This window comes from Talpa europaea, assembly GCF_964194135.1.
Source record: "Talpa europaea genome assembly, chromosome: 9".
NCBI classification, from domain to species: domain Eukaryota; kingdom Metazoa; phylum Chordata; class Mammalia; order Eulipotyphla; family Talpidae; genus Talpa; species Talpa europaea.
The window spans coordinates 22,543,285-22,569,031 of NC_140076.1; the positions used below are offsets into that span (position 1 = coordinate 22,543,285).

At 43.4% G+C, this 25,747-nt stretch overlaps 1 protein-coding gene across 1 annotated transcript; it reads right to left on the reverse strand.

Moving 5' to 3' along the window:
• Positions 1-622: 622 nt before the first annotated feature.
• On the reverse strand, positions 623-24,034 carry GNL2 (G protein nucleolar 2; the record flags this gene model as incomplete). The annotated part of the gene is made up of 16 exons (XM_084241881.1): positions 623-775; positions 1,386-1,471; positions 1,986-2,068; positions 2,404-2,849; positions 6,035-6,148; positions 6,346-6,504; positions 7,289-7,393; positions 8,088-8,216; positions 11,969-12,082; positions 12,616-12,774; positions 13,955-14,021; positions 16,417-16,601; positions 19,160-19,299; positions 21,205-21,299; positions 22,255-22,339; positions 23,971-24,034. 16 exons carry the CDS (start codon positions 24,032-24,034, stop codon positions 623-625), a joined length of 2,184 nt encoding a protein of 727 aa, XP_084098007.1.
• Between the last annotated feature and the right edge of the window lie 1,713 nt (positions 24,035-25,747).

Below are 25,747 nucleotides of genomic sequence, written 5' to 3' on the forward strand. Positions count from 1 at the left end.
CCAGAAGAGCTGTGTTTCACCAAGCTGAATGTGCCTCATACACTGACCTCAAATCTGAAGTCACAGCCTTTACCCTTAACCAGGTATCCAGAGAAATTCAATAAGACTCCCTGGAAATGTGTGGAGTGTCACTCTCCTGGGAAAGGCCGGTGTTCACGGAGATGAGCCGGTTCCAAGACTTGGCAACAGTAAAGCACTAGCCACTTCACAGACTTGATGAAAGACCACAGAAGCGGCCGCAGGCTTTCCCTATCTTAAAGCCCAGGCCGTGGTACTACATCCTTTACACTTCCTTCCTTTACAGTTCTGTTCCAAACTGCTAATAGAAAAGAGAGGCCACACTTTTCACGTTACAGACCTCATCTCTGTCACGCATTTATAGCAGTTACATCCTGGAGGAACTGAGAGGGTCAATTCAAGCATCAGAAGGGCCAAAGGACTGGCGCACGGAACTCCTTGAGGGCATGGGGGTTTTATTTTTATTTGCACTAGCACTGGTGAAAGACTTCAACTGTCAGACCTCAACACAAATATATTATGGCTTTAGATATGCCAACTGGGCGTGAAGAACACAAACACAATTGCATATTTTTATATAATTTAATAAACAACATTTTAAATGTTACTGCTTATGTTTGAATTTTTTGTGTTTGTGTTTCTGTCCCTCTGAGTCATTGGTCTTCTTTTTGTTCCTGTTCCTGTTTTTCACATTATGTGTCTCATAGTAGCGCACACCAACTTTTTTGGATTGCTGCTGGCGTGCGACTCGCCTCCGCTATAAAAAAGGGGCAAAAAAAAACAAACACTGAAGTCATAAAATAGGCCCCCTGTTTCCTTGCCCCACTTCCCACGCTACTGCCTCGGGCACCGGACACGGCGCTGACGACGAAGGAAGGCTCCCCTCTCAGACCTGAGTTTGCGCTTCCATCGTGACACTGAGTCAGTCACTGGGGTCCACCTCATCCAATACCGGAATCCTCCCCACAGACCCCTCACACGTGGTCTCCAGTTCTAGGCTGAACACTTCCAAAAATCAACTCTGCACCTCCCAGGAAGGCTCACGCCAGCTGCTAGCTGCCCAGTCCCAAAGCTGACCAGAGGGCAACGACCCCTCCGCCTACGCCGCTCCTGCTGTTGTTTCCCTAGGCTGGGTAAAACGGACCCTTCTGGAGAACGGTTCAGGTGCCTGAGGACAGTGACTGGGAACTTCTAACACAGAGGACGTAACAAGGACATTCGTCCAGGGGGCCCCTCTTGTCCTATTTAACATCAGGACCAGGGTTCCTTGCACTGAACTTCAGGCCCCTGGTTTCAGGAGGACTGGGTCTCGAGGACTGGACTTCTCCTCCCTACTTTCCATATACAAGGGCTACAGAAACACATACTTCCTTCGATGTCAGTTTCCCGTGAGTCTTATTTGAATGTTCCTCTTCCCTCGGTGCCTTCCTCTTCTTTCCCTTTCTGGTAGGCACTGGAAACAATACATAACACAGAAAAGAAACAGGGATTTTCTGTATAAGTTTTTCTGTGAATCGAAAGGTGGGACTGAGCCTGCTGTGTCAGAGGGACTGGAAGGCCTGTACATGGATGGTGAAGAACAGAAAGCAGAGGGAAGCAGGAAAGACACTCTTGATTTGGAAGCTATTAGTCCAGTGGGGGATATAAACATATAAACTAACGTCGCCTGCACAAAAAAAAAATCTGTGTGTGGAATCACCCTTGAAATACATGGTTAAAATGTACTTTTTTTTTTTTTTAAAGAAGGAAGCTATCTGACTTGCCAATTTAATTCTAAGAAATGAACAGAATGAAAGGTGGATAATCAAACTTATAAATAGTATGTGGAACTAAGGTAATTTGCCAGATATCATAGATACCTATGTGCATAATGATCACACAAGAGATAATTTGGATATTAAACTGAGATTTGCCAAAGTTCTAAAGATGCAACTCAAAACTAAACAAGCTAAATCATTTAACTTTACCTGAATCTTCTCCATCTTCTTCAGTGGTTCTTCTTGGTTCTTCTGATTTTGCAAAAATCTTTTCACTTAGTCCCTTGGATATTCTAAAACAGAAAACAAAGTGATGCAGTTGTCCAACGATCTCAACTGCCCAAAGCACGTGCTGACTTGGAGACCCCAACAGATCAATAATGAACCCCACTTGTCTTTACATAGCTATCAGTCAATAAAAGTCAATGCCTGCAGCTCCCTAACAATTTCCAAAAGAATGAACAGCAAAGCCTCTCTTTTAATTAGCTAAAGTCTGAAAATTTACAGACCACATTTTTGAAATGGCAGTAACTCCCCCTCCTGGCCCTGCCTACTGAAACACCACTCCTTGCAAGTTTCTAGAAAAGAAACAAGCAAACTGAAATTTGTGAGAAAATGAAAATACTACCTGACTGCTGAAAACTTTTTAGCTTTGGCTTTGTTTAAAAACTTCTGGTATTTAGCAATCTTTTCATCCAGGGCTTGAATGACTGCCTTGGTGTCGCTTCCCTGGGCTTCTTCCTGAGACTCTGGGGCTGACTCCTCCTCCTCATCTCCTGGACACTCCTGTTCCTCCTCCTCTGCAGAAAAGCTCTCAAGCTCTTCATCAATATCTGACACCTCTAGAGGAACCAGGTCATCCCCAGAAAACTGAGGCACAACGTTGATTTTGCCAAAGTTCTGCCGAACTCGTGCAAGAATCTGCTGCATTTCCGAGTCCGCATCACAGTGACTGTTCTCTTCTTTTTCCTTCTCAGTGGCAGATTCTTCCTCTTCACCTACAGGTTCCATGATTTCTGCTTCTGGATTGTTCTGAGTTGTTTCTGGGGCCGCTTCCAAAGATGAAGATGAAAGCTATTCAGGACAGAAAAGGAGTAGTGGTAGGGGAGAGAAAAGGAACCAGAAAATAAAAACTGAATTTCTGAACTTACACCTAGCTCTCAAGTGATGCAGTGCTCTCTCCTCAGGACTAAGGAGAAATACTGAAACTCAAATTTGAGTCACATTGTCAATCTACTCTATGCCACTGTGCATTAAACCCAGAACCTGGTAGGAAAGGATCAAGGGAACATAGAGTTGACCCTTGAACAATGCCTCAAAGTCACCCTTGTATATCTGGGTTCTGCATTTTCAGACTGACATCTGCGACTGGTTGAATCTGCAAGTGCAGAAGCCAAGGATTAAAAAAAAATTCTCTTGCCAGTGGACCCTTGCATTTCAAACCCATGTTGTTCAAGGGTCAACTGTATCTGTGGTTTCAAAGTATATGCCAACTCTAAGAGGATTTACCCAATAAAGCAAATCAACTACTTGCTGCACACAAATAAGACTCCTCCACCCCACTGTCTTCCCTGAGGGGTGTAAGGAATGGAGGTTCTTGAGATAAGCACATACAAGATAAGCACACAACACTACACAAGAAAAGTCTGATGAGTAATAAGGATTTTTCTGATGAGTAATAAGGATTTATATAGCACAAGTTAGAAGCTGTTGCGGACTAAGGTGAGGTGTCGAGAAAGCAAAGGCAGGGTCTGACATAAGAAAGGGGAACCGGGCCTCCCCGGTGGCGCAGCGGTTGAGCGCTGGGTTGTGAAGCTGCCTGCACAACCCAGCTGTTCGATCCCCGGCTGTTCCCCGGCCACCGGAGGAGGGTCCCACATGGCGCGCAGAACTCTCCTGCCGCCCGCTGCTCCCCTCAGCAGTGTCCTTCGGTCCTTCTGCCGGCTCTGCTCCCCGCTCTGGCTCTGGTGAATTCTCTCACCCTCCCGCGCTTCTGACTGTACCCACTGCTTGTATAAACAAAAACAAACAAACAAACAAACAAATAAATAAAACATGCCTCTATAAAAAAAAAAAAAAAAAAGGGGGGAACCTCGTGAGGAGAAGCCAGAATGAGCACCAGTGGGGGACGGTGACCTGTTTTAGATAAGGGGGCAAAGAGAAGTATGCATGGGGTTCTTACTAGGGCTTCACATGTGTGCAATATTCAGATGACCGAAATGCATTTCTCACATACATTTGGTCTTCATCTAGTTCCTGACCCAGGCTCCCACAAAAGCCTGGGAATTTCTTAAGTGTTCAGTATTAAAGGTGTTTTTGTCTGTTAATGAATGTAACTTTTGGAAAACATATGAGGAAGGGGGCTGGTAGTTTGCAGAAACCAACAGAAGAGAAGGTTGGAACTTAGAGTCCCACCCTCCTAACCTCAAGGGAGGGAGAGGGGCTGGAGGTTGAATTCAACTGCCAACAGCCAATGAGTTCTTCACACCTATGTGATGAAGCCTCCACAAAACCCCAAAAGGAAGCGCTTCTGGCTAGGTGAACACATGGAGATTTTGCGCAAATGCTGTGAGAGGTTATGGACACGCCTCGATTCTTCCCCACACCTGCCCAAGGCAGCTCTTCCATCTGGCTGTTGCTTGTAGCCTTTGTAATAAATCAGGGATCTAGATATTTAAAGGTTTCCTGAGTTCTGTTAGGCATTCTAGCTAATTAATGGATCCTGAGGAGAGTGTCCTGGGAACCTCTGGTTTACAGGCAGTTGGTCAGGTGCACAGATAATAATGTGGGCTTGCAACAGGCACCTGAAGTCTGAGGAGGGGCGTGGGGACATCTGGTCTATAGCTGGCTGGTCAGAAGTATGGGCTTATCTGGGGCTTGATGCCAGTGTCGAAGCAGAGACACTGCCTTGGGAGACTAAATTCGTAACCTGTCTCTGGGTAGATATGGCCAGTATTGAGCTGAATTCTTGGACTCTGCTGGAGTCTGAGAATTGCCTGCTGGTGTGGGACAGCCTCAGCACTCACAGCCCCATGTGGCCTACAAGGGCCTACACTGGCCTAGAAACACTTAACTGTACAGAAACAAAGCACTTTTCTAAATTCTGAGAAACATTTTAGCAAATTATGCTAGAGGTCCCCAAATTTGTAGTCAGCTGGGCAGGAGTGTGGGTAGCCTGGGAACCCTGTCTGCAATTGGCATCTTAAGTAGGGGCAGTCTTATAGGAATGAGCCCTTAAGCTATGGGGTTTGTGTTAACTCCAGGAGGTAGTGTGAGAACTGAGCTGATTTATTAGACACCCTGTGGTGTCAGCAAATTACAAGACTGATATGGAAAATCAAAACATATTTGGTATGGGAAAAAATCACCACTGATCCACTGGCACATAAGTGCAAGACGGCAGGGAATTCTGTCTGCTTTACACTGCAGTCCCTCCAGGAGCCAGAAGAGTGCCTTGCACATAGGAGAAACTCAATATATTTTTCTGAATGAATCATGAGTGAAAGACAACATACAAAGAAGATGGTTGTTTGGTGGAGGGGAGAAAGTGGATCAAACAACAGTTTCAGGTATACTGATTCTGAAATGCTGGATATTCCAACTGGCAACAACTAGCTGAAAATTAAACTCTAGAAGGGAGTACAGGTAAGAGGAAACCAGAGCTATATGGACCCAAATGATATTGGCTTGGAAGTAAAACTTAAAGCCACCTCTTCGAGAAAATTGGCAGAGCCCTGAAAAAGATCCTAGGAATAGAAAAGCAAAGTGCTAAAGTTGGAGCCTTGTGGGGTCCACTACCAGGGTTAGGGAACAGAACGGCAGGAAAACTTCTCAGTCCAGCCCAAATCTAAAGACTTCTTTCCCTGACTACCAAGTGTGTCTCGCTCCTCTGTCATTCATGTGCATGCCCTGTGCCTGGCACCAGGTTGGGTCTAATACATACTTGTTAACCAAGTGATCTGGAGAATGCCTCTGCTCCTCAAACATTAAGAAAAGATACACAAGAGCACCTACGTTTAATAAAGCCTCTTTTCCAAGGCCTAGCAAAGTTGTCTGATCTTCTGTCAAACATCTACTACTTCCTAGTCTCCAAATGCCAACCCCCAACAAGGTCATGACAACAGCATTCTGGCACCAGAGACACTGCTGTTAAAATACCTACACCAAAGAAAAAGACTCCATAAAGGGAGGCAATCAGAAGACACCACACCTATGTTAGTAACTAAGCTTTCCAAGATGTGGGTCCACCCTGTTCTTACCTGGGGGGCAGCTGGAGGTTCTGCATTGGGCGGCTTGACAAAGAAAGGAATGCGCCCTCTCTGCCAGTCATTGAGAACCATTTTACCCACAGTCTGCAAGTCAGGCTCTCCACCCTGAAACATCACAGAAAGACTCCCAGTTAAATTCAAACAACAAAACCACCTGCCAGTCTGCAGGAATTTTAGCTGTTCCAGTGGTTCACCACCTACCTGGTAAGTTTCACACCTCTCACCACAAGGCACAACAAAAAAGATTCACACCACAGGTCAGTGCAAGGCATCAGTCTTAATCCTCGAAAGCCCTGGCTCACCTTTAATAGCTTCCCAGTCCGGAAAGCTAGCTTCTCAAGAAAGTCCTCAGCATTCTCCCAAGAATCAATCTTGTATGTCTTACTGATATATTCTGGCTTTGCTCGTTCAAGTACAGCACCAATGTGGTCTTCAGGAGTTTTAATTTTTTCAACTTGAACCTAGAAATTAATAGGAAATCCCTTGCTTATAAACCGTATCACGAAAACAGTGAAGTTCCCGGTATTCTCGGGAACAATACTTGAAAATAGCTTTCAGTGCCATAAAGCAAGCAGGCTTGGCAGAAGCCTTTTTCCGAGGTGGCTAGACAGGGCCAGCTGAACGGAGCCCCACTGAAAGCTAACCACAGCCACGGAGTCCAGAACTTAGCTTTAATCCCAATTCACCACAAACTAACTATGTGGCTTCCGCAAGCAGTTTAAACTTGGAATGCTTCAAAATACCCGCTTGCAGAAATGTCTGCCAATACAAGGACAGTAAGAAAAGGCAATATGATGTTTCAGACAGGAGGGGAGGAATGCACACAGGATGTATAGCCAGGAGCACCAGCTAAGGTTAAGTGGAACCATTTAAAGTCTTCGATCTCATGCAGAAACAAGTGAGGAAATGACTGAGTTCCAAAATGACTCAACTCATAAACCCATGAAGATGAATTATCACTAAATATAAACAGGCTCTGCTTCTCTTTGGATCCCGTGTGTAAACTACAAACGCTTGTAGGATGACATTGACCAGATATGCCCACAGTTCCGCTAACTCCTCAAACAGGCTTAAGTGGGCTGGAGAGGCCTGCCCTGTTCAGCATCATGTTCCTCAAGTTTGGTCAGACAGGCTGACCCCAAACTGCTTTCTGAATGAGTAAAAATTAAAAAGCAAGGGTATCCAGGGTCCCCCTCCTGCCCCCCAACAGGAAAACAAACAGCCTCTCAGGACTAAAATACTCACAACTCCTTTCAGCACGATGTCTGTCTCGGAGTCCTCAGAGGGATACACCACCCCTGGGCAGTCGATGAGGAATACCCGCCGCATCAAGGTAATATACTGCCAGACCTATGAAGAGGGGGAAAAAAGCCAGAGACTTCCCCAGTTTAAACACTGAATCTATTTTCACAAACCTTTGATGCTCATGAAGCTAAAAGTGGGAAAGGGAGCCAGGCAACTGCTGAGTAAGCTATGAAGTCTCTCCCCCAAGGATAAACTCTAGTTTCCATCAGTCAGGAGTCCATCAGGTTCGGGCCCGCGTAGGGCTGCACAGTAACAGGCAGTAAAACTTGTCCTCATTTTTGAAAGTACTCTTGGCAGCTTGATACTGTTTGGCCTCTCGTCCTTTTAACAGAACCACATACTGCCCCCAATACTCTGTGCTCTAGGGCATGAGCCCCAACTGCCAGAATGTACCCTAACATTGAGTTTTATTTAGTTCTTAAATATCAAATATTCTTGGGCCAGTTTTGTCTGTCAAGAGTAAAAGATCAAAGCGACAATTTAAAACAGACCAATATAAATGGCACTTACCAAATCATGCCAAAGCCACACAGTAGCATACAAGTACTCTTAGTCTTACCAAAATGGGCAGAAACAACTGATACATTCCAAACTTTTACATGGAGACTAAATGCCCAGTGGTGGTCTTCATTCACGAGATAGAAATGGAATAGCAGACAGAAATCATCATCTTAAGTGATCCCTCCCCATGAAGAGGAAATACCTAACGGTAAAGAAGATCCCCTTGAGGCAGCCTTACCTTTGTTTCCCCCGCAATGGGGGCCACACTGCAAACTTTCTTGGAGCGCAATGTGTTTATCACAGAGCTCTTGCCGACATTTGGATAGCCAATGAACCCGACGCTGATCTGCTTCTTGTCAGTGTGCAGCTACAGAAAAAAAGAAAACACAACACATACATGCAGTCATGAATACTCCTATGGACAAACAGATCAGGTTGGATTACTTTAATATAAAGATCACAGAGCAGAACTGTTGCTAGAACTTGACTGAAAGCCTAGACACAACACCTACACAGTCTGAGTGGGCCGGATACATACACTGATGAGTAAGTCGGAGATGAGTCATCTTCTCAGTCACTCATATGAAATTATGCCTGAATGTTTTAAGGTTTAAAATATGTAGGTCGAGAAAACAAAGGAAGAAATAGCTTGTTAGTCACCAATTTAGAAGAACAGGATCCACTGATAAAATGTCTTCAGGGAAGAGAACCTCACAGTGCACTAACTGGCAACCCCATGACCCATCCCTCCCCTCTCTTTACACATTTTGTATCTTCACTGCCAAAAATACAAAACAAAACAAACAAAAAAGCAACTGCAAAAGTTAGGTGACTGTGTGACAATCTTGAGGAGGCAGAGGTCAGCTTGCCACAAGAGGCATCTACACATGGATGGGATGGCTGATGAACGATGCAAGCTCAACTTCCATGCCTGCTTCACTCCTCCTCCAAACGCCACTAGAATGACAACAGTCAGAATCCACACATACAAACCTATAGCACCAAACGTACAGAACCAAAGAATGAGCTTGAGATTAGATAATAAAAACTAACATGTGTTATTAACCACCTTCTCCACCCCAGAGCCTTATTCATGTGTTTATGATTTTTTTAAACCCTGCATGTCTGAAAAAAACTAATGTTCAGTCAAGGACCCTTGACTCAGAGATAATAGTAGCTGAAGGTGAATGTTCCCCTACCCACTATTCCCACAGAGTTCCAAGAACCTTGGTAGTCAGGCTTATATACCCCCAAGCTGGAGACTAAAAGATTCTTCTCTGGAAAAGAAGGTTTCCAAAGGTTGAAAGTTGAAGAGATACCGACATTGAGGAGGTCATCCAGTGGGATGTTAGACTTCATTGTAGCATGATTAGATAGAAGCTCCATCAACAAGCCAGTCACTACATAAAACTTCTGTTGCCTTTTTTTAGTGGTTTACTCTTAAACACAAATGGAGAATCAAGAATAGCCAGACACTGAAAGTATGAATCTAGCAGAAAAAACAGAGTCAATGTAAGAGAGGGGAAAACTCAAAACATCCCTATCATTATTCTCTGAGAGAGAAGATACTACATCTATGAGACAACAGGCTGCAAGCTCTCAAAAATTAAAAATTAAAAGTGACAGGCAAATAAAACCTGTGCTAGAACAGCTAGATGATCAAGGCAAGGAAATCACCAGAAAGTACAGCAAAATGTCACTTATGTACTGAAATAAAGACAAGAAATTCAAGAATTAAACCAGGCGATAATGCCAAATTTCTGAACAATAACAGAGATAACAGAGAGGAAGGGAAAACCTCCAACAAATAATGTGAGGTAACATCTTTTTTTTTTTTCCCAAAGATTTATTTATGCATATAAGAGCTGGGGTACAGCCCAGAGGTGTGGGGAGTGAGAGGATTCACCAGAGACAGAGTGGGGAACAGAACAGGCAGACTGACTGAAACACACTGCTGAAGGGAGCAGTGGGCGAGCCAGGAAAGGTCTCTCGAACTCGTGCTGCAGTTGCTGTGGACAGCTTCACAGGTTGCATCTTAACCCCTTGCGCCACCAGGGAGGCCCTGTAACATCTTACTGAAAGTCCCACTGAATGCTAGCTCACCCAACAATGAAAGACCCATCTTAAAATACATCACTGTGAAATTTTTGTATGGAAACTTTAAAAAAATTCACATAGAATTCAGGAGTCAGAATTGCTTCAGATTTCTCAACAGCAATACTGAAAGAAGAGAACAAGGTAGTGCCTTCAACACTCTGAGGACAAAGACAGACATTCTGAGAAGAAATGGTGTGAGGATACAATGAAGATATTTCCAGAATGCCAGGTCTCAAAAAATGTTCCTTCTAAGCACCGTTCTCAGGAAGTTTTTGGAAAAAGTTCCCTCAAAAGAAAGGAGTAAACCAAGAAAGAAAAGGGTTCTAATACAGGAAAAAGACACGCAATTCTCCAAATGATATTGACAGGAAACCCCATGGGGAAGACTCTGCAGCTGTCAGTCCCAACTGGAATTGAAGATAAAGGGCTGCCACTGCAGCTGACCACATGGCGCACCGGAACAGTTTGAGCTGTCCCACTCTACCAGAGAATGTGACATGTTATGATAAATACAAATAAAACAGAGCCAATTAACATCAGAGAAAAAAACAGAAGGTTCTATTAGAAAATAAATAGTAGTGCTGTGTAAACCAGCTGTGGCTAATATTTTATGGTCATAATAATGCAAACACTGAATGAATAATATTTTAGTCAAACACTGTTGTATGACAACATAGGGAAGATAGAGGGAAGAAAGTGTGAAGGGAGGATGGCCATAAGAATCCTAATCCTGGGCCTCCCTGGTGGTGCAGGGAAATTCTCAGCAACAAGCTAAATTCTCAGCAACCAAGCTATCACCAGCCACTGCAGCATGAGTTCGATCCCTGGGCAGGGAGCTACCCACATGGCATAGCAGACCTCTCCTGCCTCGCCCGCTGCTCCCCTCAGACTATATTTCAGTAGATCTGCCTGTTCTGCTCCCCACTCTGTCTCTGGTGAATCCTCACACCTCACACCCCACACCTCTGGCCTGCGCCCCAGTTCTTATATGCATAAATAAATAAAAATAGATCTTAAAAAAAAAAAAAGCCTAATCCTCATTTTCCATGGTAGAAACTTACTATCTAAAACTCGGGGGGGGGGGGTTGTGGTGGTCAAGAAACCAACTCATAAGCATACATTGAAAATACAGAAGTAGGGCCTCCCTGGTGGCGCAGCAGTTGAGCGCTGGGTTGCGAAGCTGCCCGCAGCCTCTGCAGCGCCGGTTTGATTCCCGGCTGCTCCCCGGCCACTGCAGGAGGGTCCCTCATGGCGCGCAGACCTCTCCTGCCGCCCGCTGCTCCCCTCAGCAGTGTACTTTGGTCCTTCTGCCTGCTCTGCTCCCCGCTCTGGCTCTGGTGAATTCTCTCACCCTCCCGCGCTTCTGACTGTACCCAGTGCTTATATATATAAATAAATAAATAAATCTTAAAAAAACAAACAAACTTCCAGATATCATTAAAACAAACAAACAAAAAACCACAGAAGTAAGTAACATAAAAGCAGCCAAAAGTTGCAAGAGTTTGTGCTTGCTTCTGGGAAATGGGGAAGGGTGGGACAGAGGACATGTGTCTCTAATTAGAAGCCAGGTAGAAGCAATACACAAACACAAAGTTGTGGGGACGGGACGTGAAGCTTTGAGCACGTGTGCTGGGGTGATCTGTTTTTAGGGCTTCCCTGAAGCCCTAAGGAGCTGAGCTGGAGTTTGGCAGGGTGCCCTCCAAGCAGAAAGGACAGAAATTGCACAGGCTGGAGGGTGGAGGACATGTTGCAGGCCATGAAAGCCCAGCGTGAAGAACACAGGTGCAAGGGGGCACGGCAGAAAGGGAAGCAACATTGGCCGGGGATGGGAGAATAGGCTAGGCTAGAAAGTATGCGAGAATCCCTTATAACCTTCAGGCTCTGTGCACTCCTGAAGCTCCAGAACGCGTGCATCACCAGGATGATGCAGGGAGCGACACGGCTGGCTCCTCTGACACGCAGTGACTAGGTGAGATACTCACACAAACCCACACCCACGAGGTGCCGATCGGGTTTCAATACCTTTCCAAACTGCCGCAGCAGCTGAATAAACGCTCCTTTGCCAAAGGGGTTAGTGAGACTGGCGTGGAAGGCGAGTGTTGGGTGATCCTGGGAGAGGATGGCAACCCATCGCTTCTGCGGGGAGAAAGGAAAAGATACTGATAAACTAGCACATGTTTATTTACAACACAGGGAAGACTCAGAGTTTGAATTACAGGACTGTGTTTCAAAGAGCAGTTGTGTAAGGAAAATGTTAGCTATAATTCCTTTAAATGTTTTATTCAAGTGTGACAGTTAATGCTTTGCCTTTTGTCTTATAAATACAAAACAATATTCAAAAAATGCCTTCAATGCTACTAATGCAATTAATGTACCATAATGTGAAACAGGCCGGTGGGGAGCTGCTGTCTACTAAGGGGCGACATCACTCATGTGTGGGGTGCTGCAGCCGTCTCTCCCCAACCATCACAGGGTAAAAGGTAACTCTGCCCATTGTCAACAAAGCACATTTCAGTTCTGTTTTCAATAAGGACACTTCAATGACTACAATCTCACAAGGGCAACACTCAGTTCTAGAAATCACAAAACTGAATTATTTACAGGTATATCAAATCCTGCAGGAGTGGAGAGAACTTGGTGATTGGTTTTGGATTAGCAGATATACTTACTGTTGCCCAGGTTGGAACAAGGTCACATTTGTTAAGAACAAAAATGAGGTGTTTCCAGGGTTTTTCCTTTTTCAAGTAAGTCTCAATGTGAGGGGAACGGGTACCCATAGGATCTCTAGCATCAAGAACTTGAACTACAACATCTGATGAATCTATCACCTGCAAATTCAAAAAGGCAAGAGTCATTTGCTATAGTGCAAGTGCAAAATGAAAGCAGGAACTTAGGGAAAATAAAATAATAGGCAACTTCAAAACAGTCTCATGAGGAAAGCTGATTGAAGCCAATCTGACCATAATTCCTATTTCTTCATTCTGTGGGCATTTGAAACTTGACATGCAAACAGCAGAACTAGCTTAGGTGAACTCCATCTCATTTCCTAACTGCTGCGTACTACTGATCAGTCATTTCTTGGACTTCTAAAAGTTTCTGATACAGGTTTTATGTATTTTACACTAAAAAATTTGGTTTGCCCTCATAGTACTAATTTCTTAATATGTTATGGTTTAATTATGTGGCCATGCTTGAAGGTCTTTGTAACCAAGAGCATTACCAGTGTGTGGACATAAAATGGCACCAATGAAAAAGAACAGGACCGGGACTGAAGACACACACAGCCTCTTCCACTAAGCAGTGGGTGAGTCAGGTAAGCTAGTCAACAACCTTCCTGGATGTGTTCCATGCAATGAGGGGGCTGGACTTTATAAATAGATTAAAAATTCTCAGCTCTAACCATGTATGATAAATCTAGACAGGAATAGCATCTTAGCAGATATAATGATAGAATATATGAATGTATATAACTGTTACTTCTATATGAGAGTAATTTTTAAAATGCAGTACAGTTATTTAGAACAATGCTTAATAGGTGTATGACTGTATCAATCTTGGTTCCTTTGTGAGGAAATAGATAGAAGGGGCAGTGGAGTTTGTATTTTAATCTGACAGAATTCCAATATATCAAAATCCATTTTCTCATTCAAAATTATGAAAAGCAGGGCCTCCCCGGTGGCGCAGCGGTTGAGCGCTGGGTTGCAAACCTGCCCGCAGCCTCTGAAGCGCCAGTTCGATCCCCGGCTGCTCCCCGGCCACCGGAGGAGGGTCCCACATGGCGCGCAGACCTCTCCTGCCGCCCGCTGCTCCCCTCAGCAGTGAACTTCGGTCCTTCTGCCTGCTCTGCTCCCTGCTCTGGCTCTGGTGAATTCTCTCACCCTCCGCCCTTCTGACTGTACCCAGTGCGTGTATAAATAAATAAATAAATAAATAAATCTTTAAAAAAAAAAAAAAAAAACAAAATTATGAAAAGCAAAGGACCTACTCAGAGAGAATTTCAAGTCTCACCTTGTAGAGCTCACCCCAGATTCTTTTGGATTGTCCCTTTTTATAGATCTCTTCCTGGGCTTCATTTCTAAATAAGAAAGCACCCAAAATGAGCAATGGAAGCAACTGAAGTTAAGAGGATATTTTAGGGAAAAGTCAACCATGTACCACAGGAAAAGGGTATAAAATCTAGGGCTTCCCTGGTGGCAGAAGGGGTTAAGCAATGCACTATGAAGCAATCCGAAGCCTCTACAGCATGATTCCCAGTCAGCCAAAGAGCAACCCACACGGCGCAGCAGACCTCTCCTGTCTTGCCCGCTGTTCCCCTCAGCAGTATTTCAGTCAGCCTGCCTGTTCTGTTCTCCACTGTCTCTGGTGAATCCTCTCACCCCCCGAATCTCTGGCCTGTACCCCAGCTCTTGTATGCATAAATAAATAAATTTTAAAAAGAAAAAAAAAAGGGTATCAAATCTAGCTGGAAATGGACCAAAAACAAGTGACTGTATCCAAATACCTGACAGATGAGTGGCTAAAAAACATGTGGTAAATATGCACAAAGGGATATAAGTCAACAATCAAAAAAGAATTAAAGTACTGATAACATGTTGCAGCATGGATAACCCTGAAGACATTATGCTAGTGAAGTAAGCCAGACACAAATGGCTAAATACTATCTGACCGCATTCATATGAGGTACTGTTCCTGAGTGTGGTAAGATGCCTGTGAGGGAGGACAGAATGGTGGCTTTCAGGGCCAGGGTGGGCACAGTGGACAGTTTTAGTTTGGGACATGTGAATGGATTTTGGAGGTGGACCGTGGTGATGGTTGCAGGACCATGTGAAAATATTTAATGTTATTCTAAACTGTCATGGAAAATTATGAAAAGGAATTGGTGGACCAGAACCACAATCTATACTCCCTAGTTCCATTTTTCTGATAAGGTTAAGAATCTGTTTGAGACTTATGGTCTCAAAGATGTGTTTTGTTTTGTTTTTTAAAAAGATTTATTTTATTTATTTATGCATACAAGAACTGGGATGTAGGCCAGAGGTGCAGGGGGTGAGAAGATTCACCAGAGAGAGAGTGGGGAACAGAACAGGCAGAAGGCAGACTAACTGAAATACACCGCTGAGGGGAGCAGTGGACAAGACAGGAGAGGTCTGCCGTGCCATGTGGGTCACCTCCCTGGCCAGGGATCAAACTCAGGCCACAGAGGTGATAGTGCTGAGACTTAACCCCTGGGCGACCAGGGAGTCCCTTTCAAAGATGTTTTGAAACAAAGAGTTTTGTCTCCCCCCTGACCCCTATTACCTACTGTATCTTCCGGAGGAAAAATTCAAATGAACAAAAGACTACAAAGTCAACTAGAAAGTCCAACTAACTCCAAAAACAAATAAACTTCCTGCCCCTTTTTGCCTGGCTTCAAAGAGCTTGCTTGACATTCGTTCTAGGAGGTCCAAATCTGGAGACAGGCTGGCAGCATCATTGAGGTGGCATCACTACAGTGGGAAGCAATGTCTCTTTGCTAAGAAGGCACCTGAGAGAGACATGAGGGAAGACAGGGGTGCCCGGCACTGCCTGGGGAAACTAAACGGTAACCTGTTCCAGAGGGCTGACCATCAAGGAGCATGCACCCCCTTTGCTGTCATAACCTCCTATAAGAATATGTCTTCGGGGAGTAATTAAGGATGGGAAAGATCTAGTGACGTTGATGTTTCACTTGAGCATTGTTCATGATATAGAAAAACTAAACAGGGTAAAAATTCAATGGAAATGGCCACAACAATACTAGTTTGATGTTAAGCATTACACTTTTGTTAATACCAACAAGGAAATATATTCTTAATAATTTAGGGGAAAAACTAAAACAGCAAATTAAAATACAGTTTAAGGCATTATACTTGAAAATGAAAACTTAGTGTAAGGAAGTGGAGAAATACACATCAGTGGATGACTCCACCTTTTCCTGGATTTGACCTCTTAGAATACGAGCGAAATTATGGATGCTTTTTGGTCCCCTCTCCCCAAAACAATGCAAAACAAAAAACAAACAACAAAACCCCAACTTCTTTATACAGAGATTTGCCGTGTTATCTTCCAAGGGTCTCAGACACCTCAAAGATGATCATAAACTCCAGAGACTTCTGGGTAAGGAAGCCTTGATATTCGCTAAGACACTAACAATGCTTAGGGAGTGAGACTGAATTCTCATTTTCTTTCTGTTGCAGTTCTAATTTATCTATGGTAGGACACACTGCTATTATAATGAAGAAACTGCTTACCTTAGGGATGAGAGACCTATATAAACAAACCACCTTCAAATATTTTTCAGTTAGGCCCCAATTTCACTAGTTTAAAGACAAGAGGAAACACTCCACCTAGCAGTTAAATCACTGCGCTTCATGTAGGCAAAATACACATAAAGGCAATGTTATGCTGCACAAGGACAGAGGAAGAGAGTGGCGCCAACCGCGAAGCTGTACCTCACGCCGGTGTCTTCAGTCACCAGATCACGGTCCTTGCCCTGGTCATAGCTCTCAGTGGACATTTCTGCATTTTCTACGAGAGACTGCACATCACTCACAAATAAATTCGGTCTCTTCCTCTGTGACTTGGGGCCAAATGTAGTTTCAAAGCTTTCCGTATCAAGAATGTGCACCTTTGCATTCTAAAGAGAAAGGAGAATTACAGGCAAAACTCAGCACATAGAAAAAGCAAAACGTTGGAACAGGCTTTCTACTTTTCTCTTGCCCAAGTTCAACCCACACCAAACCCTACAACATGGATGCAGTCCGGTTGCCAATCAGAAACGCAGCACTTGCCCCCTCCTCTAGGCTCTGTAAGCCTCCTTGGAGAAATACAAAAGTAATACAAATATCAACTATTCAAAGCAAACATGAACAGTTGTGTAAGATTTGCCAAAAACTGATTTACTTCATTTATCATAAACTCTGGTCAAATGTAATTAAGGCCACAATGATGAAAATTAACTTATCTTTTCTGACCATTTTTTTGAGCTTTCAAACAAGTGCATAAAATTCGCCAAATTCACAGATTTTGTCAAGGACAATCATACTCAAATTTGTGTTTTTTTTTTAAACCAATTGTAAATGCCAACTTTTTCTTGGAAGTTAATTTCTTTCATGGCTAAAAGGAATTGCTTGTTTTGTAAGATGCATTTTAGTTTCAGATAACATTTTCCCTAATTTAGGTAACGTTTTTATTAAATGCACATGGAAAGTCTTCAGATGAAAAACATCTAGCAAAAGTCCAAAATAATAGTTTAGATGTGATAAAAGGAACCTGATACTAACTAGAACTTGATGTGCCTGTAAAGGGGTTACAGGCATAGGAATTTTTGAAGCAGGATAAAAGTCAAAATTTGAGTTAGGATCTATCACGTAACAGAACGTTAACAGCCGGCAGAGAGTATCCGCAAAAAAATCACCCCTCTCTCCCGCAGTCCAGGCTCCTCTGAAAGCACCAGCTACTAAGCACTGGATGATAAAACAATCCCTGTGGCTTCTGAACTTTAACAGATATCCTGCCCTCCTCCCAACTTCTAAAGATCCCTAAACTATTATTTTCTCAGATTTTCTAACCCATCTCTCAGGTTTACTTGTTGCTAACCCCCAACTGGCGAACATCCCCAAACAGAAGGGTTGCATTTTACATGGGAACTAGGTTTTAATGTAAACTAGGAAAATTATGGTCAAGATTATCCTTGAAAAGCTAATTAACCTATGAAGTGCAGTATACATGGTTTTATGCATTCAAGTCTATACACTAATAAGTACAATGCAGTAATATGTAGTATTTAATAAAATACCCAAGAAAATGTTATTGTAGTTTTATTGTCTTGCTATAGAAATACAGTAACTACAATACACATAAAGCTGAATATACAAGTTAAAAGTTTATCTGATTTGACTTCATCATGCAACAATCTCAGAATTATATTTCACATTAATAAAAGTGGTACCACTTTTCAGGTCCAAAACAGAAAACTCATTAGTTACTTTAAGTACTATCTGTACCAAAAGACAAGCTAACCGCTGCAGCTGTAGATCCTTCACTCTTCATATCAGATATTTAAGAACTAGGTTTTAGAAGCATTGAACAACTGGAATAGGCAACAAAGCAATAAATCCATAATAGAACCTCTCTGTTCTTCTCATAAACAGGATTCAATAGTTTGTTAAAAGATAGCTTTAGGGAGAACAGACAAAGAGAACAAGGGAAATGAGCAACTTGTCTGTGGTTCGTGAATTACACTCATGTGTTTCCCTGAAAGAAAACAGTCACTCCACTAATAGGTGCCATTCTTCTAGTCCGTCATAAAACAAAGCATAATTGACAAAACCTGAGGCAATAACCAGGCCTTGGTTTTTATTTTGTTCTGCAAGTAAACACTTTTCTTTGAACTGTTTAATCCATGTATGCATGTCAATGCTTTCTTCCCCTCCTTATACTGGAACTAAAGCTTATGTACTGGCTACACTTCTGGGAATTATTATTCAATGCAAGTAAAAACGTGCAGGCAAACATTAGGACATTTCTTTAGATCCATGTGAAACTCATTCCACTTGAGCCAGATTCCGTCCCTATTTGTACTTCCAACTTCAACGGTGACCAACCGAGCTGACCAGCATCCTTTCCTTCAAGGATCTCCAAGAATCTCAAAGACTTTGGTGTACACAACAAAGGTCTCCCTCCTACTGACCCAATCCTAATTCTACATTTCCCTAAAGTTTGATGGAGTCAAACAGGTTTGCCCATGAAAAAAAAAAAATGGAAATAATATTTGTAATAGCCATCAGCTACTTAGCACTAGTCAGCTGGCGAGCTATGTGCGCACTATGTGCCAAGTGCGTTACAGATGCTTCATCTGCATCCAATCACTCAAGGAGGATTATCTTTATAGTCAGGGAAGTGAAAGCTCATGGAGAGACAGAAGGCCATAGAAAGGGGCAGAGGAAAGGTTAAAATTCAGCTTTCACTCCCAAACCAGTGCTTTGATCCACTATGCTACTGTATCTCCTGGATGGAAAGTAAATCATGCTCAGGGTGAGGCCCCCCTACAAAGGTAAAAGAAGTCTCAAAAGTTAATGGGTTCTATTTAAAGTAACTATTCACTATGGGAAGGAAAAAAAAGAAAAGACCAGTTAGAAAGGCTCTGCAAGGAGTATGCCTAAGAAATTCCATAGCCAGGGAGATCCTCCTTACGTGAGGCCGGATTCGATCATGGAGGAGAGACATGGGTAACTTGCTTTGCTTCATGACAACTTTGTAAGGATCCTTCATAACTGTATCCATTTCCTCTTGAAATTTTTGTAATGATGACTGCTTAATCACACGTGTGTTTCCTGTTTTACAGAAGAATGTTGCCATTTAATAAATGACTCCTTTTTGTTTCTGCATCCATTTTCCCAATGACACAGTAAAAGGCAAGATTTTAAATTACCCTCCTCACTAGACACCTGATATATCCACCCCATGCAGCCATATTCAAACTGAAGAGGCGAAAATAATAAATAAAAAAAACTGACTCTTGCACTGTGGACTAATATACCGTGACCTAATCCACCAACCCAGATATACAAAGGGTTTCAGCAGTCTCCCAAGTCCAATTTCCTGACTGGATGAAACTGAGAAAGAAACAATACTGAATGCAACTGTGGTTTGACAAATGCCCTACTTCCTGCTAGATGTGGCAAAGATTTGGAGATTTCTAACAGCTGCTCAGCTAGTATGTATAGAGAAAACCAAAGCACAGGCTCTAAGACTCAATTACTGTTTTTAGGATTATGAGGGTCTGAAGAGACTATTAATCAATAAATCCATTCAAGGGAGCAAAAATAAAGCCAACTAACACTACCTGGAGACCATCCTGTAAAAGATCCTGAAGAACATATTCAACCAAACAGCATGATGCAGTATAAATGCAAAACCTGAGGTAGTGACTATGACAATGGCAATGATGACAGCAGTTAAGGCTTATCCTGTACTACTAGTGCGAGGCACTATTCTAAGCACTTTCCAGGTACTCACACAATAGATTACCAAGACATTCATATGAGACAAGTACTGTTTTCATCCTCCTTTTAGATTTGAGGAAGTTAATGAATAGACAATCTCACTGATTTGCCCATGGTCACAGAAATGGCAGAACTAGGATTCAAACTCCAGCAGCCTGGATCTAGAATTACAGGACCTAGATATCACACTGCACAACTCTCTAAGGAGTATCTGACACTTTTCTGTCCATGTTGCAGGACACGGAGGAATCTCATCAAAGGTATAAGAGATATATTTAAAGGTAGCTGGCATCTGCTACCAAGCGCAGAGCTCAAGCATCCAGGCAAATAATGGGTGTGACCATTTAAAGCACTCCCCACATCTAGCAATGGCTCGGGGAAAGGTTGCGACCCCACACTCCATCTGGAAATGAAGATGGAGTTTCCAAAGGAAGGAGCCCTGTTTTCCTTATAGGGCTGGACCAGTATCTGGAGATAATCTATTCACCCCTCAGAAGGAACAACAAGATTCTTTCACTGTCACTCAGTTCAAATACAACCCCATTAAGAAAAAGTATTTCAGGGCTTCCGTGGTGGCGCAGGCAGTTGAGCGCAGCCCCGTGAAACTGTCCGCAGCCTCTGCAGTCCTGGTTCAATCCCCGCCGGAGGTGGAGATACCCACATGGCAAGCAGACCTCTCCTGTCTCACCCGCTGCTCTCCTTAGCAGTGTATTTCAGTCAGTCTGCCTGTACTGTTCCCCACTCTGTCTCTGGTGAATCCTCTCACCCTCCCACACCTGGCCTGTACCCCGGTTCTTCTATAAATAAATAAATCTTAAAAAAAAAAAGTATTTCAGAAGAACTTCAGGCTAATGCACTTATTCTTCAGGCTAAAGGCACTAACAAATCTCCAAGTGCCTCTCAAATAGTAAGCTCTCTAGGCAAACAGAAATTAAGAGATGAGAGCTCCCAGGTTTGTGAATACTAGTTATTAAGGCAGGTCTAACCTGTTTAAGAGGGTCCACTGACAACTGACAACAAGCTTATTTCAAAAAAGAATTTATGAAATCCACCACCACTACTTTTCTCAGCACTTTTTCCACTACAGGTCCTTCTTGTCCCCTTTTCACACACAGTCCCTATCAGTTCCACTCACTCAAAACCCCCTGCCTTTTAGACACCTGAACATTCTACTCTTTTCCATATAGCACATATTTTGTAGAGCAAAAGTAACAAACAGATGATAATACTCACCAAACCATTTAATATTTGGCTCCACTCTCGCCACTGTGCCAGAAGCCACCGTTGATTGATATTGCAGAGGCTTAATCACTTTACCACGACTGTTCCTAAATTGAGGAAATAACAGATTTGGTTGACGACAGACGAAAGGCAAGAGCAATGTCTGGTTTACAGAATACGCTTTCCATCAAAAGGCCCCCTTTTTTTTTTTGGCTTTTAAATGATCATGAAATACACATTTCGGTAAACAAAAAGCACTTCTACATTTGAAACAGATTGCCCAAAAGCCATTTAACCTCTTGCAACAGAGCACATAATGATTTCTGCTAGATGAATAACAAATAATGCTGATGTTTAAAAATCTGTTTACTGTTTGTTTGCTTTTTTAAAAATCACATACTTGAGTTTTTTGGTAATTATCTGAAGGCTGGTTTAAATGAATTTTAAGTAGGGGAAGATTTATGCTGGAGCTCAAAATTTTAAAACAAACTGTAAAGTAGGTGACTAAGGCAGATTAAGTTCATTGACGTTTGTCTTTTAGACACATCTTTTAGAACGGATGGAGAATCTAATTACCAAATAAATTAAGACCAGCTAGCAAAATGCCAAACTCAGCAAGTCCCCGTGACAGAGGCTGCCTCAGCAGAGCTCAGAACTATGATGCATTTTCAAGTGTCACAATGTTGTGATCTAAAGCCTGGAGTTCAAAAACAAGTTTTCTAGCTCCTTTCATGACTACAGACCTATATATTCTGTTAAAGAAAATCAGATTCCCCTGACGAGGATTTAAATTGATATTTAATGCGCCACTCATGGAGGCTGAGACGGTGGGGAACAAAACCTATCATTGTAGAGTGTTGTGACACAATCACTACTTTACCACCCACTCCCCATGTCTTTAACTAAAACTTTACTATTTATCACATAAAATGATAATGGAAAATACATTTTTCCCTACTTGGGGGAAATGGAGGTGGAAACAGGAAAAGCTTATTACTGGGTCTCAGCTACAAGTCAAGGGCATGAAAGAAAGGGGAGAGAATGACAGCATCCAATGCTCACCTGCGCTCCTTTTGCCTGTACATATTCAGGCGCCGAATTGTGGCTCGGTCCCTCATGTTTTGGCCTCCAGCTCCCTGTACTCGATCTAGGAAACAGACGCGACAGCACACTCTCTCTCATAACCAACAAGTCTACGTGTGGTCATTGCTTCGAACACATCCACTAGTTCGTTCAGAGTAGGCAAGCTGCCACTTTACCACAAAATCTCTAATTTCTCCATCTGTTGCAAATTGCTGGAAGCTACGTGGTATGACAAAGTTTACCTCATCTTTGATCCTCAGTAGGTCTGTGCTTGATAATAATATTAACTAATATTTTTGAATACCAATAATGACACTGTGCCATCCACATGACAGGCGTCACCTCACGCAACTCATACAGTAATCCTACAAGGGGGATATGTTACTCCCATTCTGTAGGCCAAGAAACACATTCGGTGGCCAGATACCTTGCTCAAGGTCACTCAGTTACTAAATGGCAGTGTCAGAATTTGAACAAAAGCATTCTATCTGTGCTTTTCACTAAGACACCTACCTGCCCCGGTGTCATTTTAATACATACTGAGTGTGTGCCACAAGCAAGACACCAAGGAGGCTATAATTTTGATATGGAAGTGTTCCTAATACATGTGTCTTAATTTCCTAATATTTGATTTTTGTTTCATCAACAGAAAATAGGCAGTCATTCTAGCCTTACATCTATGAGAAAAATAAGAGGACAAACAAGTATGGTGATAGTAACCTATTACTCTTATTCTCATAAGATGAGAATAGTAACTTCTCATTTTAGGATTCTTCAAATCACCTACATCCACAAGTGATGCTGTAGAAAACAAGCTGAAATCACAGGTCTGGCAGCTCTATGACCAACTGCCACCTGTGACAAGCTTCTTCCCATATTTTGGTTCAGTCCTGTCACCTCTGACAGGACCTCTAAGGGGTTTTTCAGGTCTCACAGTCTAAGATTCCAATCAATACAAATTGAATAATTCATCAGCAATCCAGGAAACATCCCACAAGAGCTACAGTGGTGAAAAACTTTAAGCCATTTTTAATAACAAAATTTTATTAAATGAACCCAAGTTGAAGGGACTCCCCCAAAGACTATCTTGTTCATTCTTTAGCTGGAACTACAGCAAAACTCATACCCATCTTTAGCGAAATGACCTATTTGTTTATCTGCAGGGTCAAAATGCACTTTACCAGGTGGGAAGACTCCAAGAGTCAAATCTACAATCTCTTTCTCATTTAAATGGGAGGCAAGGGTGGTTTAGCACAAAGGCCAAGTGGCTCTATCTAATTTGCTTCTGGCAATTCGCAGAACTGGAAGACTGTAATCACACATGATGAAATAAGATGGGAACGGGCTTCAACACCTGACCTACACAGGAATCCAACTCAGAGCCTCCCCATCTCACAACTGGGGTCACCCAACGCTGCCAGGCCTGTGTTCACTTTCCCTGACACTTGACCCGGTGCCAAGCACCCCGGCCTGACAGGCGTGCAAGATGTCACTATCCCTCAAGAACTCCAATTAAAAAGCCACCTTCTCCCTTGTCGTTCCCCACAGTCACTCAGCTCGAGGTCGCGCCAAGGAATGCCACCCGGGGGGGGGGTGTCTCCCCCCAACCCCTCGCCTCCGCCAGCTCCTCAGAGCTCTGCTCCCCTCCCCCAAGTTTCCTGTAAGCGCCCCCCTTCGCGACTCTGCCGCCGGTACCGGGGTTCGTGCTGGCCCTGGAGGGGTTGATGGTGCTCCGTCCTTTATACTTGGGCTTCACCATCTTGTCGACGGTTCAGGACCGGAGCGCTAGGTCCGGCCTACGAGGGGTAAACGAGCACTTGACTGCCCAGGCCCGGCACAAGCAAGCCGCGTGAACCACGCAGAACCACGTGTGCAAATGTCTACGTCACTTCCGCTTGCGCCCCCCTCCGTCCCGGCATGACTTCCGGCGAACCGCGACGAGCACTCCTGGCTCCGCCCCCGACCGGGCGGCTGAGGCGGCTCTGCGCGCCGGGGCCCCGCCCCCTCTTCCCTAGCAACCGGCAAGCTGTCCCTCCATAGCAACCGCCTCGTTAACCCAGACGCGTCGCCCACAGCGCCTAAATGGGTCCACCTGCAAACATGGAAACCTCTTCGCAGACCAGCAATACAGGCTTCAGTTTAATTATCTTCTGAATTTGTCCTCTGAGCCCTTCCAAAAGTTGATCATACAGCAGCCAAACACTTTGTCACCCTTTTTTCTTAAAAAGCCAACGGCTTATGACTCTTACAGGAGAGAGAGACAAAGACAGAGATACAGAGACTCAAATTTCTTGTCATCCCTACGGAATTCTGCATGATCTGGCCTCTATTTATCTGACCTCATTTGTGCTAACCTCCCTCTGGTTATTCTGACATTTACACTGGATGTTCCCTCTGCCTGAATCACTCTTTCCCTAAATCTTTGCATAGTTAGTTCCTTCTGGTCATTCAGTTCTCCATTCAAATGTCACCTACTGATAGGGTTGCAAGATTTAGCCCATGAAAATTTGGGATGCCCAATTAGGTTTGAATTTTACATAATTTTTAGTGATAAGACTTTGGAGTTTTAAGTATGTTTTATGCAATAGTTGGAAAATACTTGTACTAGATTTTTTCCCACTGTTTTCTAAAATTCAAATTCAACTGGGCAGCCTGCATTTTATCTAGCAGCTCTTCCTACTGGGTTCAGTCTTTCCTGTCTAATTTGTCTAAATCAGTCATCCTCCACCCTTCTGCACTTATTGTTTTGTATCATTATATTTTATTTACCCCATGGCATTCATCACTGGCTGGAATGATCTTATGAAAGGTTTATGGGTTGCTCCCCTAAAACTAGAGTGTAAACTTCTTGAGAACAGAGACCTTACAAGTTTGTTCACTGCTGAGCTCTAAGACTTAGAACGATTTTTAAAACATAGTAAGGGGCCTCCTTGGCGGTGCAAGGGGTTAAGCACCACACTATGAAGCAATCTGCAGCCTCTGAAGCATGAGTTTGATCCCAGGCCGGCCAGGGAGCAACCCACGTGGAGCAGCAGACCTCTCCTGTCTTGCCCGCTGCTCCCCTCAGCAGTGTATTTCAGTCAGTCTGCCTGTTCTGTTCCCCACTTTGTCTCTGGTGAATCCTCTCACTCCCCGCATCTCTGGCCTGTACCCCAGCTCTTGTATGCATAAATAAATAAATCTTAAAAAAAATAGTAAGGACTCAATAAATATTCATTGAATTAAGGGATGCAGAGATGGTATATCTTAGCTCAGTCTGCTGAAACAAAATACTACAGACTGGGGGGCTTAAGCTGCACAGTTCTGGAGGTTGGCAGTCCAAGGTCAGGTTGCCAGCAGGGTTGGGTTCCTGGTGAGAACTCTCTGCCTGGCCTGCAGATACTCACCTTCTTGCTATGTCCTCCATGTTAGAGAGAAGGGGAAGCCTCTGATCTCCTCTTCTTATAAGGGCACTAATAACATCGTGGGGGCC